Genomic DNA, 18,894 nt, shown 5'->3' on the forward strand with positions numbered 1-18,894 from the left:
CATGTTTTCCTACTTTTTATATGCCATAAGGTTATCATATTTGCTTTTGTGCATAAGTATTAGTATTCATTTAGAAATTAAATGTTCCCAAAGTACACTTTTTTTTGCTCTGAAAAAAAAAAAAAAAAAAAAAAAAAAAAAAACCCCATGAAATGTATTAATCCATTTGTCCCGGTTATAAAACCATTTAAATTATGTCCCTATCACAATGTTTGGCGACAATATTTTATTTGGAAATAAAGGTGCATTTTTTTCAGTTTTGCATCCATCCCTAATTACAAGCCCGCAGTTTATAAAGTAACAGTGTTATACCCTCTTGACATAAATATTTAAAAAGTTCAGTCCCTAAGGTAACTATTTATGTTTTTTTTTTATTGTATTTTTTTTTTTTTTTTTAATTACAAAAAAAAAATAAAAATTGGGGAGTGTGGGAGGTAATGAGTTAATTTATTGTGTAAATGTAATGTTTGTATATGTAAAATGCTTTTAGGGTGTAGTTTACTATTTGGCCACAAGATGGCCACAGAGTGTTTGTTTACATGCGACCTGTAAGCGTCCGGAAGGACACTTACAGGAAGCAGTAGGAGGCTGGGAGACTCACAATGATCTCGCTGTTTCTGAAAGAAGCAGCAGATCATTGCGGGGGCTAGATCAACGAACGGGAATGGATTTTCCCGTTCATTGATCTCTGGGCGAGCGGGCGGCGGCATGCACGAGCGGCGGGTGCGCGCGCACGAGCGGCGGGAGCGCGGACAGCGGCGGTAGCGCGGAAGGTACGGATTTCTCCGTCCCTGGTTTTTTAGGAGGGAAAAAAGGGGCGAGGAAATTCGTACCGCTGGGGGTAAAGTGGTTAATGATAAAGTCAGCTAATGCTGCATTAGGTAAAAAAAAAAAGAAGAAGAGGGGGAACAGTCATAGTGTCATTATTCTGAAACAATATGTAACGAGTGGCAATGAGCTCTAACTGCTGACATGTTGTAACCAGGCATTAGATAAGATGCAGCCAATGATATGCATGCTAATGCTGAGAGTCAGGCTCTGTTTCCACTTGTGTGCCAGACCATGTATGGCCAACGGGAGAGAACAGTGTAGTGTCCGCTCCGATGGTCCACCTGGAGTCCAGGGTGGATGTGCTCCCCTATAAGCTATATAGGGGAATGCATTCGCCTGGCTCGGGATTATTGCAGACTGCACAGAAGTGTGGCCCGCTTACCGCAACGGATCCCGTGGATATGTGGAAACGTGACATGTATGAATGGCTCTTTTCATAAAACAAGAGCCGTTCACTGCCTGTTTAGCGATGATCAGAGAACAGACAAAAAAGTCCATTCTCCACTTTAGTGGGAACAGAGCCTGATGGAAAACTTTCTGTGAAAATACAAACATGGCTGTATTTGTTACACCACACACCAGAGAGATCTTACATTTCAGAATGTAAATCAGGGATAGGAAAGATTTTACAATGGGCAAACACTGACTAAATGATCTATAAGGGCTCGTTCACACTGTGAGCGTTTCCGTTTTTTTTAAGCGCTGGCGATTTTAGAAATTGCCCTAAAAGCGCTTGTGCAATGATTTCCTATAAGAGTGTTCACATGTGAGCGTTTCGATTTCTTTGAAATCGCAAATGTGCTACATGTACCATTTTCGGAATGCTTCGACTCAATGGAAGGTATAGGGAAATTGCAAAGCTATTGAAAAAGCCTTTTGTATAGCGATTTCCCGAGCGCTTTTATGAATAAATACATTGTATTTATTCATTTCAGCGTCAGCAACTGACGTCAGGAAGTGAAAAAAACGAGGCGCTCTGAAAAGCTCTTTTAAAAAAGTTAATCGCTCAGCGATAGCGCTGGCGATTTATAATGTGAAAAAAAGCATAAATTAATATTGTAATTGCAATTTTATTCATAGTTATTTTCACTACAGTTCCACTTTAAACTAGCGGGTAAACGCAACACGTCCAATAAAACATATACAGTATATCAGTGTATATTTCGTAACCCATAATATAAATGACTCGATATTTATGGGCTTTTGTGCTGGAAAATGTATCTGTCGATTACAAATGTGTACACATAAATTGTAAACGGTATATATTTTACATTCCATTATTGTTTTGTACAATCAATTAATATGCATGATCGGCAAATAAAATGCAATTACAGTGGTTGAATAAAAATTAGAAAACTGATGAGCCGTAAAGCTTAATGGATGAACGTGATTTAAGGAAAAAAAAAAAACAGGAGGGGGGAAAAGAAAGAAAGGGAGGAGGCAGTGTCTGTGTTTAAGTGTGTGTGTGTGTGTTTGTGTGCGTGCGCAAACCGGGGGAGAGAGCGAGAGAATGAAGGGGAGGAAAGGCAGGTAAGTGCTTTAGGGTAACAATTATTTAAAGGGATACTTAAGTAAAAAATAAAAACTGATTTTTACTCACCTGGGGCATCCCACAGCCCCCTGAAGCTGTATGGTGCCCTCGCAGCCTCGCTCCGATCCTCCTGTCCCCGCCGGCGGCTACTTCCGGGTTTGGCGACAGCTGCCGACAGGCTGGTAACGCGAGTGATTCTCCGCGTTCCCAGCCGCTCTATCACCCTCTATGCTGCTATAGCGTATAAGGGAGATCTGCCTCTTACGGCTTCAGCTCAGCTCATCTTTTGTGCACAGCAGTACATTGCAGCCATCTTGCCCAAAGGTTTAAAATTATATTTTATTAATTAAGTTATTTATTGGTAGCAGGGATAGGTGAAAATAGGAGAAATGAAGAGGGGGAATAATGTGGGAAACAGTAATATGTTTATTTTAATGTGCTGCAAATTCACCAAAGATCTTCTTTAAAGCCCTTGAGAGCTGCAGCCCCTGAGAGCACGCTCAATAGGCCACTTTGGAGTGTTAGGGAGTCTTGCCTAAGGACTCCTTACTAAACAGGTACTGGCTAAACTTAATAGGTAGAGCCGAAATTTGAGCCCTGGTCGCTTGTGTCAGAGGCGGAGCCTTTAAAGTGGACCTTAACTCTTGAACATGACAGAAGGAAAACTTAAAGAAATGCACCCTGTATGTATTTAAAGAGTTTATCCTGTCTAATCCCTCCTCATATGTGTTTAATCACAAGTTGTAATTTAACCTCTCCCGTGTTACCTGACTGCCATGGCAGATAAGCTAATTTTAAAGCACAGGATGTTAACAATATGTCTCCTTTCAGGAAAGCAGGAAGTAGAAACAGTACAGATATATTGGAGGATTTGTATCGGCTGTAACAAATACATGTTTTTCTTTAAAGGTTATTATGCTGTTGTTTATCTTATAGAGCAGAGAGGAAGATCTGAGTTCAGGTCCGCTTTAACTATCCAGCCACTAATGCCAATAACAATTGAAGTATTGCAGTAAAGCTTTAAATCTAGTCAGGAATCCATTTTGATATCATCTTACTTTCTTAAGCCTGGTACACACATCCAATTTTGATTGGCCAATTTTACCACCTCCATGTAGTATCAGCAGCAGAAGGTTGTGAATACTATGAACAGATTGTGTAGATAAGCTCTTGTACTACTTAGAAGTGGTAACATTGACCAGTCTCTACCCAATAATATATTCGTAAGTGTGTACCAGGTTTTAGTGATGAAAACAACTGATCCGGGACCTTTCCTTGATCCGCGATGTACTACATTAAAATGGTCAGCCACTGCAGATTTATGATATAGATGCTCATAGTTTCTTTGTGGACTGGGGGTGTTTTGTTTTCCCAATTGTAATAGGCACATCGGCCAATTGTAACAGTGCACTACGGTAATTCTCTCTTGCAGAACCCCTGATTATATTCATATTCATATATATATATATATATATATTCATATATATATATATATATATATATATATATATATATATATATATATATATATATATATACAGGATCTTCTCAAAAAATTAGCATATTGTGATAAAGTTCATTATTTTTTGTAATGTACTGATAAACATTAGACTTTCATATATTTTAGATTCATTACACACAAGTGAAGTAGGTCAAAGCCTTTTATTGTTTTATTATTGATGATTTTGGCATACAGCTCATGAAAACCTAAAATTCCTATCTCAAAAAATTAGCATATCACAAAAAGGTTCTCTAAACGAGCTATTAACCTAATCATCTGAATCAACTAATTAACTCTAAACACCTGCAAAAGATTCCTGAGGCTTTAAAAACTCCCAGCCTGGTTCATTACTCAAAACCGCAATCATGGGTAAGACTGCCGACCTGACTGCTGTCCAGAAGGCCATCATTGACACTCTCAAGCAAGAGGGTAAGAAACAGAAAGAAATTTCTGAACGAATAGGCTGTTCCCAGAGTGCTGTATCAAGGCACCTCAGTGGGAAGTCTGTGGGAAGGAAAAAGTGTGGCAGAAAATGCTGCACAACGAGAAGAGGTGACCGGAACCTGAGGAAGATTGTGGAGAAGGACCAATTCCAGACGTTGGGGGACCTGCGGAAGCAGTGGACTGAGTCTGGAGTAGAAACATGCAGAGCCACCGTATACAGGTGTGTGCAGGAAATGGGCTACAGGTGCCACATTCCCCAGGTCAAGCCACTTTTGAACCAGAAACAGCTGCAGAAGTGCCTGACCTGGGCTACAGAGAAGCAGCACTGGACTGTTGCTCAGTGGTCCAAAGTACTTTTTTCAGATGAAAGCAACATTTGCATGTCATTCGGAAATCAAGGTGCCAGAGTCTGGAGAAAGACTGGGAAGAGGGAAATGTCAAAATGCCTGAAGTCCAGTGTCAAGTACAGGTCAGGCGTTTCTGCCGCTGTTTCTGGTTCAAAAGTGACTTTATCTGGGGAATGCGGCACCTGTAGCCCATTTCCTGTACATGCCTGTACACGGTGGCTCTGGATGTTTCTACTCCAGACTCAGTCCACTGCTTCCGCTGGTCCCCCAAGGTCTGGAATCGGTCCATCTCTACAATCTTCCTCAGGGTCCGGTCACCTCTTCTTGTTGTGCAGCGTTTTCTGCCACACTTTTTCCTTCCCACAGACTTCCCACTGAGGTGCCTTGATACAGCACTCTGGGAACAGCCTATTCGTTCAGAAATTTCTTTCTGTGTCTTACCCTCTTGCTTGAGAGTGTCAATGACGGCCTTCTGGACAGCAGTCAGGTCGGCAGTCTTACCCATGATTGCGGTTTTGAGTAATGAACCAGGCTGGGAGTTTTTAAAAGCCTCAGGAATCTTTTGCAGGTGTTTAGAGTTAATTAGTTGATTCAGATGATTAGGTTAATAGCTCGTTTAGAGAACCTTTTCATGATATGCTAATTTTTTGAGATAGGAATTTTGGGTTTTCATGAGCTGTATGCCAAAATCATCAATATTAAAACAATAAAATGCTTTGAACTACTTCAGTTGTGTGTAATGAATCTAAAATATATGAAAGTCTAAAGTTTATCAGTACATTACAGAAAATAATGAACTTTATCACAATATGCTAATTTTTTGAGAAGATCCTGTATATATATATATATATATATATATATATATATATATATATATATATATATACATATATATATATATATATATATATATATATATATATATATATATATATATATATACATATATATAAATATAACAACTACGGTCCTCACATGCTCCATTTCTTTCTGTAGGGTCCTCTCTAGTGCTGCCAACATAATGACTTGGGTGTCAGTATGTGGAACGGGTTGTACCAAATAAGGCCATGGCTGCTTCGCTGGGGGGCGGGCCTGCAGCCAGGCAGGTAGGTGTGGCCAGAGCCTCCGCGACCAGTTTGAAAAAGAAAATGCCCGGGTCCAAATTCGAGAGGAGGCGGAGAAATAACCTGTTTGGAGGGATGATGTTAGGACAGGTAAGTATTTAACCACGCAACCCTCCCTCCCTCCTCCCCCTCTTTCCCCCCACAATTCTCTGTCATTTTGACAGTATAAATGCCTACAAGTACTGAGCACTCTTCTCCTGGCATTTTACATTTTCTTGTAGCAGGAGATCACTTCCCACCTGTTAGGCATTCATTCTCTGCAGCAGGAGACCACTTCCCACCAAAATTCATATTTTGTAGCAGGAGATTACCCATAAGCATTCATTATTTTTAACAGAGGACCACTTTCCACCCATTAGGCATTTATTATTAGCAGGAAAACACTTTCCACCCATTAGGCATTCATATTTTGTAGCAAAGATCACTTCCCACCCGTTAAGTATTCATTATTTTGTAGCAGGAGACCACTTCCCACCCGTTAGGTATTCATATTATGTAGCAGGAGATCTCGTCCCACCTGTTATGCTGGATTCACACGTGCGTTCGCGCACTTGATTTCCCGCTCGATTCCGTCGATTCGTTTATTTCCAACATGTCCGATTTGGATTTCGATGGATCGTTAGGTCGATTTGGCATACTTTGCATGCGAATCGACCTAACGATCCATCGAAATCCAAATCGGACATGTTGGAAATAAACGAATCGACGGAATCGAGCGGGAAATCGAGTGCGCGAACGCACCGTGTGGATCCAGCATTAGGCATTCATTATTTTTAGCAGGAGACCACTTCCCACCCATTAGGTATTCATAATTTGTAGCAGGAGACCACTTCCCACTTGTTAGGTATTCATTTATTGTAGCAGGAGACCACGTCCCACCCGTTAGGTATTGATATTTTGTAGCAGGAGACCACTTCCTACCCGTTAGATATTCATATTTTGAAGCAGGAGACCACTTCCCACCTGTACGCATTCATAATTTTTAGCAGGAGACACTTCCCACCCAATATACATTCATTATTTTTAGCAGGAAATCACTTCCCCCCCGTTAGGTATTTATATTTTGTAGCAGGAGATCCCTTCCCACCCATTAGGCATTCATAATTTTTAGCAGTAGACCACTTTCCACTCGGTAGGCATTTATTATTTTTAGCAGGAGACCATTTCCCACCCGTTAGGTATTCACATTTTGTAGCAGGAGACCACATCCCACCCATTAAGCATTTATTATTTTTCACAATGATGGAATTGCGGCCTGTCGCAAATATCTTCAAGGTTTGGGCACACCTATAAACTCAATTGCTGGACTAATGAGATTCGTTCTCACACACAATTATTTCACTTTTGGGGAGGACCTCTATTTGCAGCAAATGGGAGTGGCAATGGGCTCACGGTTTGCACCGCAGTACGCAAATCTCTTCATGGCAAAGATTGAAGAAGAATACCTGAATACTTGTCATATAAAACCCATGGCCTACTTCCGTTTTATCGACGACATCTTGATCATCTGGTCTGCAAGTGAGGAGGATCTTGTCCAATTTCACAGGAACTTCAATGCTTTCCATCCCACAATCAAACTGAAATTGAGCTACTCTCACAAGGAGATTAACTTTCTTGACACCACCATATACATCAGAGAGAACAGCTTACAAACGTCCATGTACCGCAAACCGACGGATCGTCCCACATACCTCAGGTATGACAGTTTCCAACCCAAACATATAAAGAATTCCATAATTTACAGCCAGGCAATAAGATGCAATCGGATCTGTTCTGACAAGGATGACAAAGACAAACACCTGGATTACCTGAAGAAGAATTTTTATAAAACAGGGATACAATCCTCTAATGGCTGAGACCCAAATCAGGAAAGCTAACAACATCCCTAGGACTCAGCTCCTGGAGTACAAGCAGAGGCAGGAAGAGAGCCGTGTCCCACTGGTAGTAACCTACAACCCACGCTTGGAAATCTTAAGAAAGATTGCAAAAGAACTTCATCCTGTTCTACACAAGGATCAGAGACTGAAAAAGATATTCCCTGAACCTCCCCTCCTTGCGTTCCGACAGCCACCCAATCTTAAGCAGATGATAGTGAGGAGTGCCTTAAATAGGCAAGAACAGAATGGAACATTCCCCTGCCGAGGGAAAACATGTGGGACCTGTGAATACATCCATTCCACTGACAGGATACTAATACCGGGTACACAACAGGAATACAAAGTACAAGGCACCTTTTCCTGCGACTCATCTAATGTGGTATACCTGATCATGTGTGCAAAATGCCCCAAAGGAATTTATGTGGGAGAAACAAGTCAACCACTGCGGGATCGCATGACACACCACAGATCCACTATTAACAGCAGGAAAAAGGATATTACAAATTATACTGATCTCCCAATACCAACACACTTTTGTTTACCTGGACACAGTTTAAGCGATTTTCGCGTCACTATATTAATGGGTGGCTTTAAATCGGGAAACATGAGACTAACACAAGAAACTAAGTTTATACATTGGTTCAAAACTGTACAAGATGGTTTAAACAAGGACTCCAACTTCTTGTGCTGGTACGATGGGTTTTAAATGCCACAGTTCTTTTAATTTTAATTTTTCTATCTTTTCATTCATTTTTGTGCCATATGCTGTGTAAGATGGAATTCACTGTCACTATTCATTTTATTTGCTTTCAGGTGCTGGCTTTAAATGCCACAATTCTCTTAAGCTTAGAATTAATGGTGGATGTAACCAGGCCAGTTACCATTTGAATTCGGAATTTACGATGTCTCTTCATCACTAGAGTCTGCTTTATGTCATGTTGAGGATTCTATTGATCTTATCAATTTAGATAGGATGCCTGGGAAAGCCTCCTCAGTAACAGTTAAGGCATCTAATTACATTTATGTTTGCTAAAGAATGTTTCTCCTCTGTATGTCAGTGTATATAAGCTGTGTTTTTCAGTTCTGGTCAGGAACCAGTCCGACGAAGGCTTTTTATAAGTCGAAAGCTCACTGTTTATCCATCTCTAAGTTAGCCAATAAATGGTATCATCCTGATTCAAAACTTCTTGCTTTTACTCATGGCTAACACGGTACAACACTTTACTGCTTCTATTATTTTTAGAAGGAGACCACTTCCCTCTCATTAGGTATTCATATTTTGTAGCAGGAGACCACATCCCACCCATTATTCATTCATTATTTTTAGCAGGAGACCACTTCCCACCCATTAGGTATTCATATTTTGTAGCAGGAGACCACTTCCCACCCATTAGGCATTTATATTTTGTAGCAGGAGACCTCTTCCCACAAGTTAGGTATTCATTATGTTATAGTAGGAGACCACTTCCCAACGGTTAGGTATTCATATTTTGTTGCAGGAGACCTCATCCCACCCGTTAGGTATTCATTATTTTATAGCAGGAGACCACTTCTCACCGGTTAGGTATTCATATTTAGTAGCATGAGACTACATCCCATCCCTTAGGTATTCATATTTTTTAGTTCAAAGAAAACAAACCCCTGTGCATACCTAGATTTTAGTGAATAAACAGCATTCCCGTGACTATCTCCGAGGTCACTTCCGGGGCCTGGACTTTCTGCTCTCAGTAAATACAGCAGCAGTCCTGCACACACACCCTTTTAGAGTTTATAGGGGCCAGTGTTCTCCCCAGGCTCTTTTAGCCGGGTGCTCCACCCGGCTAGTTTTGGTGACCACCCGGCTGTCATCGGCTCACCTCCTGCTAAATTATAAGCAGACTTATGCAGAGAAGCACCGGCCCTGCATTCTATCATCTCGCCCCACCCGGCTACTTTTTCATGCCACCCGCCCGGAAAAAAATTTCTGGGGAGAACACTGGGGGCAAATAGGATCCATGTCCTATAATCTACATATGTAGAGTTTTATGTACTTTTTAGATCAGCATGCTAAAAGCAGCAAGCAAAGGGCCGGGAAAGACAAGTGAGCGCAATTATTATTTCCATTCCATCTCTTTTCATCTCTGCGTTTTCCAATTTATCCCCACCAAAACTGCGATATTATTTTAAATGAACTTAACCTTTCATTCCGTACCCTGGACTGAGATATTTGCATAAAATTCTCAGCAGAAATGTTAATTTGATTGCTTGGCTTGATTATCTAAAGGATGTAAATTTGTTCAGCTCACACTCGCTGAAAGAAATTTTTATCACATTTCACGCCAAGGACCAGGTAAAAAGTAATAGCGGTAAACACAAACGTACGCGTGCTGACAGCAACGCTCGTCTGGAATCGCTGATTTAGGCACGTCGGAGAATTGAGTGCTGGTTTGGGTTTTGGCAAGCGGTGTGTTCTTTGGCATGAAGCCTCAGCCGCGTTTGACAAGTTATTGAACTGCTGATGGATAATAGGCTTGTTAGGCAGTGATTAATTCAATATTTAAATACCTCGGCAATTAGCACCACAATCACACAGTCTTCCTTCTCCTGCTGGTTGAGCTCAGATATCAGGGAGTTGAGGGTGTCCGTCAAGTAGGAGTGCACCTCCCTCTTCACACTGGGGATCCCCATGACTATAGACACTGGCAAATGGAAACAGGCATTAGGAAGGAATATCAACATAGCAATTAAGGGCCTGAGCCCACTGACGCAGTTGTGTCCGCTTTTCAGTTAAACATTTAGGCCCCGTTCACACTGCACGCGTTTCCAGCCGCGTTTTGGAAACGCGTGCAGGTGGCCGATACGCACGACATCAGACATTGCATAGAGTGCAATGTCTGATGTTCACACTGCATGCGTTCCGGACCTGTGCGGTCCGGGAACGCATGCTGCATGCATTTTTTGTAAAAACGCATGGCTGTCCCATTCACTTTTCAGTGATGGGATCAGCCACGCAACGCACACAAACACGGATGGCGTGCGTTCGTACGCGTTGCGGTCCGCACGCGTTCCGCACGCATGGCCATCCGCGTTTGTGATGTGAACGGGGCCTAATGTTAGAGATGCTGAAAAGCGGACAGAAGCGGATACAACTGCATCAGTGGGCTCAGGCCTGAGAGTAAAAAAAATGTATTTCATTCCCATTTTTTATTTTTATGAATTAAAGGACACCCGAGGCAAAAATAATGATTGTATCTATCTCACTTCTCCTAAAAATGACTTTTTAAGACATTTCACCATTTTATTTTATGTTTAAATCTACTTTTTAAGTTTTAACTGTTTAATTGTTTTTGCTCAATGACACATTCATTGAAGTACGCCAGAGCTAAAATCTATGAACAATTGACCCTTTTTTATCTCTTAGCTGCTCTCAGAAGCCATTTTATGCTAGGAAAGTGTTTTATAGTTGGAATTTCTTATCAGTTAGGGTCGCACTGTAGTCACTTCCTGGTCAGGACTGAGTCAGCCACTTACCGTATTTTTCGGAATATAAGACGCACTTTTTCTCCACAAAAAATGGGGCAGGGAATACCCGACTTAAAAACGCCCGCCGATCCGCCGCTACGTCGGGGACTCCCTGCCTTGTCCCCGTGCGGTCTGCCGGCCCCCGCACCTCCAGTAACAATAACTGCAGAGCGACTCACCTCCGTATTGATTCCAGCGATGGGTGGTCCTCTCCGCCTCCATCTTGTCAGCGCTAACCCTGTAAAAGAAACGTTAGCGGCAAAGCGGCTCACCTTCCTCCAGCGGGCGATGTGCAGTCATCTTGCGTACGCGCGGCTTCCTCTAATGATGGCTCATGTTAATGACTCATTGAGTCAAGGGGAATGACTCATTGAATTATTAACACGAGCCGTCAGTAGGGGGAGCCACATGACGGCTGCACTGCACGGCATACAGGAAGTATGCCGTGCAGTAGAGCCTGCAGGAGAGACAGAGGAGACACAGAGCAGGTGCAGAGAGACACAGAACGGGCACACAGAGAGACACAGAAGGGGCACAGAGAGACACAGAAGGGGCACAGAGAGACACAGAGGGGGCACACAGAGACCCAAAAGGGGGAACAGAGAGAGACACAGAGGTGGCACACAGAGACCCAAAGGGGGCACAGAGAGAGACACAGAGGGGGCACGGAGAGTGACACAGAGGGGGGCACATAGAGACACAGAGGGGACACACAGAGAGACACAGAGGGGGCACAGAGAGAGAGAGACAGAGGGGGGCACACAGAGAAACAGAGGGGGCACACAGAGAGACACAGAGGGGGCACAGAGAGAGACACAGAGGGGGCACAGAGAGAGAGACACAGAGGGGGCACAGAGAGAGACACAGAGGGGGCACAGAGAGAGACACAGAGGGGGTCACAGAGAGAGACACAGAGGGGGCACACAGAGAGACACAGAGGGGGCACATAGAGAGACACAAATGGGGCACAGAGAGACACAAAGGGGGCACAGAGAGAGACACAGAGGGGGCACAGAGAGAGACAAAGAGGGGGCACAGAGAGAGACACAGAGGGGGCACAGAGAGAGACACAGAGGGGGAACAGAGAGAGGCACAGAGGGGGCACACAGAGAGAAACAGAGGAGACACAGAGGGGGCACAGAGAGAGAGACCCAGAGGGGACACAGAGAGACACAGAGGGGGCAGAGAGAGAGACACAGAGGGGGCACAGAGAAAGACAAAGAGGGGGGCACAGAGAGAGACACAGAAGGGGGAACACAGAGAGACACAGAGGGGGCACATAGAGAGACACAAAGGGGACACAGAGAGAGACACAGAGGGGGCACAGAGAGAGACACAGAGGGGGCACACAGAGAGAAACAGAGGGGACACAGAGAGAGACACAGATGGGGCACAGAGAGAGAGAGAGGCAGAGCGGGCACAGAGAGACAGAGCGAGCACAGAGAGAGACAGAGCAGGCAGACAGGGAGACACAAAGAGACAAAAATGGCACAAAGAGACACAAAGGGGGCAAGAGAGCGTCCCAGAGGGGACACAGAGAGACACAGAGGGGGCACGGAAGAGAGACACAGAGGGGACACAGAGAGAGTCCCAGAGGGGGCACAGAGAGAGTCCCAGAGGGGGCACAGAGAGAGACCCAGAGGGGGCACAGAGAGAGACCCAGAGGGGGCACAGAGAGACCCAGAGGGGACACAGAGGGGGCACGGAAGAGAGACACAGAGGGGACACAGAGAGAGACCCAGAGTGGGGCACAGAGAGAGACCCAGAGGGGGCACAGAGAGACCCAGAGGGGACACAGAGAGACCCAGAGGGGACACAGAGAGACACAGAGGGGACACAGAGAGAGACCCAGAGGGGGCACAGAGAGAGACCCAGAGGGGGCACAGAGAGAGACCCAGAGGGGGCACAGAGAGAGACCCAGAGGGGGCACAGAGAGAGACCCAGAGGGGGCACAGAGAGAGACCCAGAGGGGGCACAGAGAGAGACACAGAGGGGACACAGAGAGAGACACAGAGGGGGCACAGAGAGAGACCCAGAGGGGGCACAGAGAGAGACCCAGAGGGGGCACAGAGAGAGACCCAGAGGGGGCACAGAGAGAGACCCAGAGGGGGCACAGAGAGAGACCCAGAGGGGGCACAGAGAGAGACCCAGAGGGGGCACAGAGAGAGACCCAGAGGGGGCACAGAGAGAGACCCAGAGGAGGCACAGAGAGAGACCCAGAGGGGGCACAGAGAGAGACCCAGAGGGGGCACAGAGAGAGACCCAGAGGGGGCACAGAGAGAGACCCAGAGGAGGCACAGAGAGAGACCCAGAAGGGGCACAGAGAGAGACCCAGAGGGGGCACAGAGAGAGACCCAGAGGGGGCACAGAGAGAGACCCAGAGGGGGCACAGAGAGAGACACAACGGGTGTACAGAGTGATGGGGACAGAGAGGCACAGAGGGGGAACTAAGCAAAGTTTGATTTGAAGATAATTGTGAATCAAATTCAATTTTTTCCTAAAAAACGTTCAGGCCTAGGCCGTTTTGGCCTATTTTGGACTATTTTTTAGGCTAAAAGTGTGGAGGTTGGTGTATGCATGGGAACGCTTATCCGCAGGTATATATGGTGGTTGTTTTAATAAGCTTTTCACACAAAACGTAGGAAATCTTACAAATTCACATTTGAGTTATTTTCCTGAGCTTCATCTACAAGTTTTTTCCTCAGAAACAATGTTCTGTGTGGCTTCTGTAAAATAAAGAGTCCATAGTGGACAACAGAGATTGAAGGGCTGGGTCACACTATGCCAACCACCATGTATTTTGCGGCAGCGAACAATGAGCCATGCAGGAGGTGCCCATGGTTTCCTATAGGCCCTCTCACACATGTCCATTGTGGTCTGTCAAATTTGTACAATATCATACATTTCTTCCAGACAGCGGAACCTGTCGCCATTAATCAGACGACAGCAGACCTTGCAACGGACCCTGGATCAGCACAGGGCATAAATACAATACAGACATTGTACCACTCTGGCATACAGTTTTCCCTGCCTAAAGGTGGCCACACACCATACAATTTTTTAAATATCTGTTCAATTTAAGAATTGCACTCAATTTTTCTGACTGATTGTAACATTTCAAAAATATGACCAATAATTGGGGGAAAAATCTAACATATGTGTGTGGTACACATATGTTAAAATTTTTCCCCCAATTATGATAAAAATGATTGGATACTCTAACAAAATTGCTTGGGTGTGTATATTAATAAATTGACAATCCAACACACCATACAATCTTTAGAAAGATTGAAGAAATATATCTGGCAGTCCGGATCGATTAAAATCGAAGAAAACGGGAAATCCTATCGGATTTTTCAGTCAAATGAAAAAAAAGCTTTCGATTTTTTTCGGGAGATCCGATCGTTTTTATCGAATTACTGTAAAATTGGATCATTTTATTGTATCGTGTGTGGCCACCTTTAACTGGATGCAAAACAATTATGCTAAATATTTATCTATAGTCTTGTCACAATGCAGTCAAGTTTTGACTGTCTCAGGTATATCAAGGTAGTTTTTTTTTAATGTAATTTAGCTCCCAGATAGCCAAATATTGAACGATTGAACATTTGATCTATTCCCTGCTTTCAGAGGTATTTTTCTTAGCTACAAAGGAGTTTCATGACCGCTATATAGTTATCATCGGATTCCCAACTCCCCTGCTTCTGAGGAACGCTTATTCTGATGCTTTAATTCAATATGTACAGACATCACAAGCTCCCCCCAGCCCACTGCAGCGCTGAGAACAGAGGATGGATATATATATATATATATATATATATATATATTATATATATATATATATATATATATATATATATATATATATATGAATTTATGGAGCTCTTACTTTGTCTTCTCTGCTCACAGTCACACTAAATCCTGCAAGAAGTAACCTTTTCTGCTATATGTCTGCTCACAATTACAAACTGCAATTAGCGATCAAAAGACAATCAGGGAAGCTGTTGGCAGTGCACCATGCAACTTATAAGCTTCAGGGCAAAGTGCAACAAAGTCTTTTAACCTTTTCAGTAACCAACTAACCAACAATCATTTGTTTCTAAAAGTTCTTATTGCATGACTGACGTATTGGAGCAGAGGGGATATTTGGATATTTTGACGGCAGTTCCAATTTATGAGGTTGAATGTGATGTGTACATGTTTAAAGGGACCCCGAGCAGTGCAGAAACTATGGAAAGATGCATACCATTTTGAATCTCTCTTTCTCCTCTTTCCAACGATATATAAACCGCCACCCTACGCCTTTTAGTTTTTGCTATTTTCGCGATTTCGAAATCGCGGCAAACGTGAATTCGATCGCGAAAAGTAACAAAAACTAAAAGGCGCAGGGCGGCGGTTTATATATCGTTGGAAAGAGGAGAAAGAGAGCTTCAAAATGGTATGCATCTTTCCATAGTTTCTGCACTGCTCGGAGTCCCTTTAAAGGACAACTGAAGGTAGAAGAATACGGAGGCTGCCATATTCATTTCATTTTAAACAATACCAGTTGCCTGGCTGTCCTGCTGATCTATTCGGCTGCAATAGTGTCGGAATCAGGGCCGGATTTGTACTCTTTACCACCCTAGGCCACTATCACCAGCCGCCCCCTTCAGTATAGGTAGCGAAATGACCCCTCCCCACTCCCTCTAGTATAGGTAGCCTGATGACTCCCCCTCCAGTATAGGTAGCCAGATGACTCCTCCCCATCCCTCTAGTATAGGTAGCCGGATGACCCCTCCCCCTTCCCTCTAGTATACATAGCCAGATGACTCCTTCCCCTTTCCCTGCAGTATAGGTAGCCAGATCATGATCTGTTAACCCCTCCTTTTCCCACCCTCATTTTCAGTATAGGTAGCCAGCTTGCCTTCACACCACAGCAGCCATCAGTGTCACTCATTTCTCCGCTCGTCTCCAGTGCAGAAGCTTCCTCTTCCCTTCCGTCTCCAATGCTGCCGAAGTCCATAGCTGTCAGATACAATGCAAACTTGCACAGAGGTGGCGGCTGCATAGGCAGCTAGCAGCAGAGTACCGCAGTCAGGTGCTCGCCTGATCTCCCTGCATTGCAGCATTTGCAAGCTTGCAAATGCTGCACTAGTTTAGCCTGCTGCTTTGGTGCCCTTCTTCCTGTGGTGCCCTAGGCCATGGCCTAGGTGGCCTTGGCCTAAATCCGGCCTTGGTCGGAATCACACCGAAAAACAAGCATGCAGCTAATCTTGTCAGATCTGTCAGTAATGTCAGAAACACCTGACCTGCTGCATGCTTGTTTAAGGTCTATGGCTAAAAGTATTAGAGGCAGAGGATCAGGAGGATAGCCAGGCAACTGGTATTGCTTAAAAGTAAATAAACATGGCAGACTCCATATCCCCTTGTTTCAGTTGTACGTTAATCAAGCTAGATTGCTAAGTAACTAGATTAAAAAGAGAGCATTATATGTGATAGTAATTTTAGTTTCACTAAGTAGTTTATTTGAGGACTTGCGAGAGTCACTTTCCTACTATCAGGTCTATGAAGGTTCTTTATAGATCTGACAAAGGAAAGTTATACCCTTAATAGCTGCCCATAAACATTTAGATTGCCATCCAATGTGGCAAACAGATCAATCCTTCTCTGATCTGAATCTGATCAGAGAGGAATCAAATCCCCCATACACAACACATTCAGATTTTACTATGAAATCTATTAAAAATATACCAAAGTTTGCCATAGAAGTGTTCAATACAATGCATCGCTATGGGCTGTTGATCTACCGCCACATGTGATCTACCAACATTTTTCAATCAGTTCGATCATAATTTCGATTTTGGCCACAAGTCAATCGAAATCACAACTGATGCGGCTAGTTGTCGGCCCAAACCGATCAACTTAAAGGACAACCGAGGTGACATGTGACATGATGAGATAGACATGTGTATGTACAGTGCCAAGCACACAAATTACTATGTTGTGTTCCTTTTTTTTCTTTTTCTGCCTGAAAGATTAAACATCAGGTATGCAACTGACAGTTTCTGTCTGGGTCAGACTATAACATAACCCTCACTGATAAGGAATTACAATCATAAAACACTTTCCTGTCAATAAATGGCTTCTGAGAGCAGGGAAGAGATAAAAAGGGTCAATAGTTCATTGATTTGACCTATGGTATACTTCAATAGAGGTGTCATTGAGTAGAAACAATGAAACAGTAAAACTTAAAAATTAGATTTAAATATAAAATAAATCTGCGGAATATCTAAAAAAAAAAGACATTTTCTGGAGAAGGAGCATATACACAATTGTTTATTTTCACTTTGGATGTCCTTTAACCCTACAAGAAATGCTTCTTTGGGTAAATTAAAAAACACATCACGCACAGGACTCAGCCCATCCCTCCATGCTACAAATGAACTAACACATGACCTTGACTCGTACAGCAAGCTTAATGCAGGAGATTAATGCTGTGTGTCCCTTCTGGACTGCCAGAACAAGCCCAGAAACAGAGAAGCCGGTTTACCTCCAGTCCGCCCTTGACCCACATGTATTGCTGGCTGAAGGCTGTTTTCCTTGGACAGCAGGTGAGGGAGGTGATGGAAGATGGTCGGTAGATGTAACACATTCTTGTTGGTGATGTTCCAAAGTTTGAGCTTGGTTTCATCTTTAAAGAAAAAAAAACACACACAAAACACAAGATAAATGTATTTTTCAGGAGGTGATCTCTAAATTAACGTTAAAAAGCCTGATAGGAATTTAACAGAATTCGCACTGCGCAGACAACTGATCTTATTTGCAGCAGCCGCTCTGATTGATGAGGCTAGGCCATGGATTGAAGAAGAATCATTAGTTCAATTTGGTTTGGAGGAAAAAAAAAAGATGTTTTCTGCCTCTAAATCTCAGAATGTACTAAGTAATTTTCTCTGGGGGAGGAGGTTAGCAGAATCCATTTAAAGAGGACAGAGAAGGTGAACAACAAATGAGCCTCCATTAAAGAACATGCTTCCTATTAGTCCAGCACATTGCGGTTATACATGGTTTTCTGGGCATTTTTAAAGGACCAAGATCGCAAAAAAAATTTACATTCAAAATACATGTGGACACATACATAGAAGAAGTATGTTTCCTCAAGAATAAAATGAGCTATAAATTGCTTTTCTCCTATGTTGCGGTCTCTGAAGCCTGGACCCACGACAGAGCTTTTTTGAACATTTAGGGATCGCTATCAATCACTAACGATTTCACTAAACGCACTGTCAATGTGAATGGATGGGACAGATTTCACTAGAGCGATTGCAATTAGGCAAATCGCCATCACAGGACATGCAGCATTTTGGGAGCATTTGCGCTCCTATGTAAAGTATAAAAGCGCTGGCAATCGCTCATGAATCACTACACATAGCGATTTGTGTGTGATTTTGAATTACTGTAAATTGTCAAAAAAAATTATAATAATTTAAAAGGACCAATCAGAATTAAAATCACTAATCGCAAATCGCTATCACAATTGCTCACAAAAAGCTTACACTTTTTAATATCGCTCACAAAATTGCCGGAAAACACTCATGCCTTGTAGTGGGTTCCTGGCCTTACAGTAGTTAATAAAAATCTGACGGAACCGGTCCGGCAGGTTTTTGACTAGTCCATCTCTTCAGGGGGGATTCTTAGTATTTAATTTATTCTTTACAAAAGCATTCCCTGGAAAGGATCTATATAAAAATGCTGGCTGCCC

The 18,894-nt window shown here is 43.2% G+C and overlaps 1 protein-coding gene across 2 annotated transcripts in view; it reads right to left on the minus strand.

Moving 5' to 3' along the window:
- MGAT4B (alpha-1,3-mannosyl-glycoprotein 4-beta-N-acetylglucosaminyltransferase B) overlaps nt 1–18,894 on the minus strand; it is an 802,706-nt gene that overhangs the window by 353,253 nt on the left and 430,559 nt on the right. For both annotated transcript variants that reach the window (XM_068278091.1, XM_068278092.1), the window contains exons 3-4: nt 17,686–17,826; nt 10,200–10,333 (exon numbers count right to left, since the gene is read on the minus strand). In XM_068278091.1, coding sequence (XP_068134192.1) covers nt 10,200–10,333; nt 17,686–17,826 — 275 coding nt within the window. The remainder of the gene's footprint in view (nt 1–10,199; nt 10,334–17,685; nt 17,827–18,894) is intronic.

This window comes from Hyperolius riggenbachi, chromosome 3 (assembly GCF_040937935.1).
Source record: "Hyperolius riggenbachi isolate aHypRig1 chromosome 3, aHypRig1.pri, whole genome shotgun sequence".
Lineage (NCBI taxonomy): Eukaryota > Metazoa > Chordata > Amphibia > Anura > Hyperoliidae > Hyperolius > Hyperolius riggenbachi.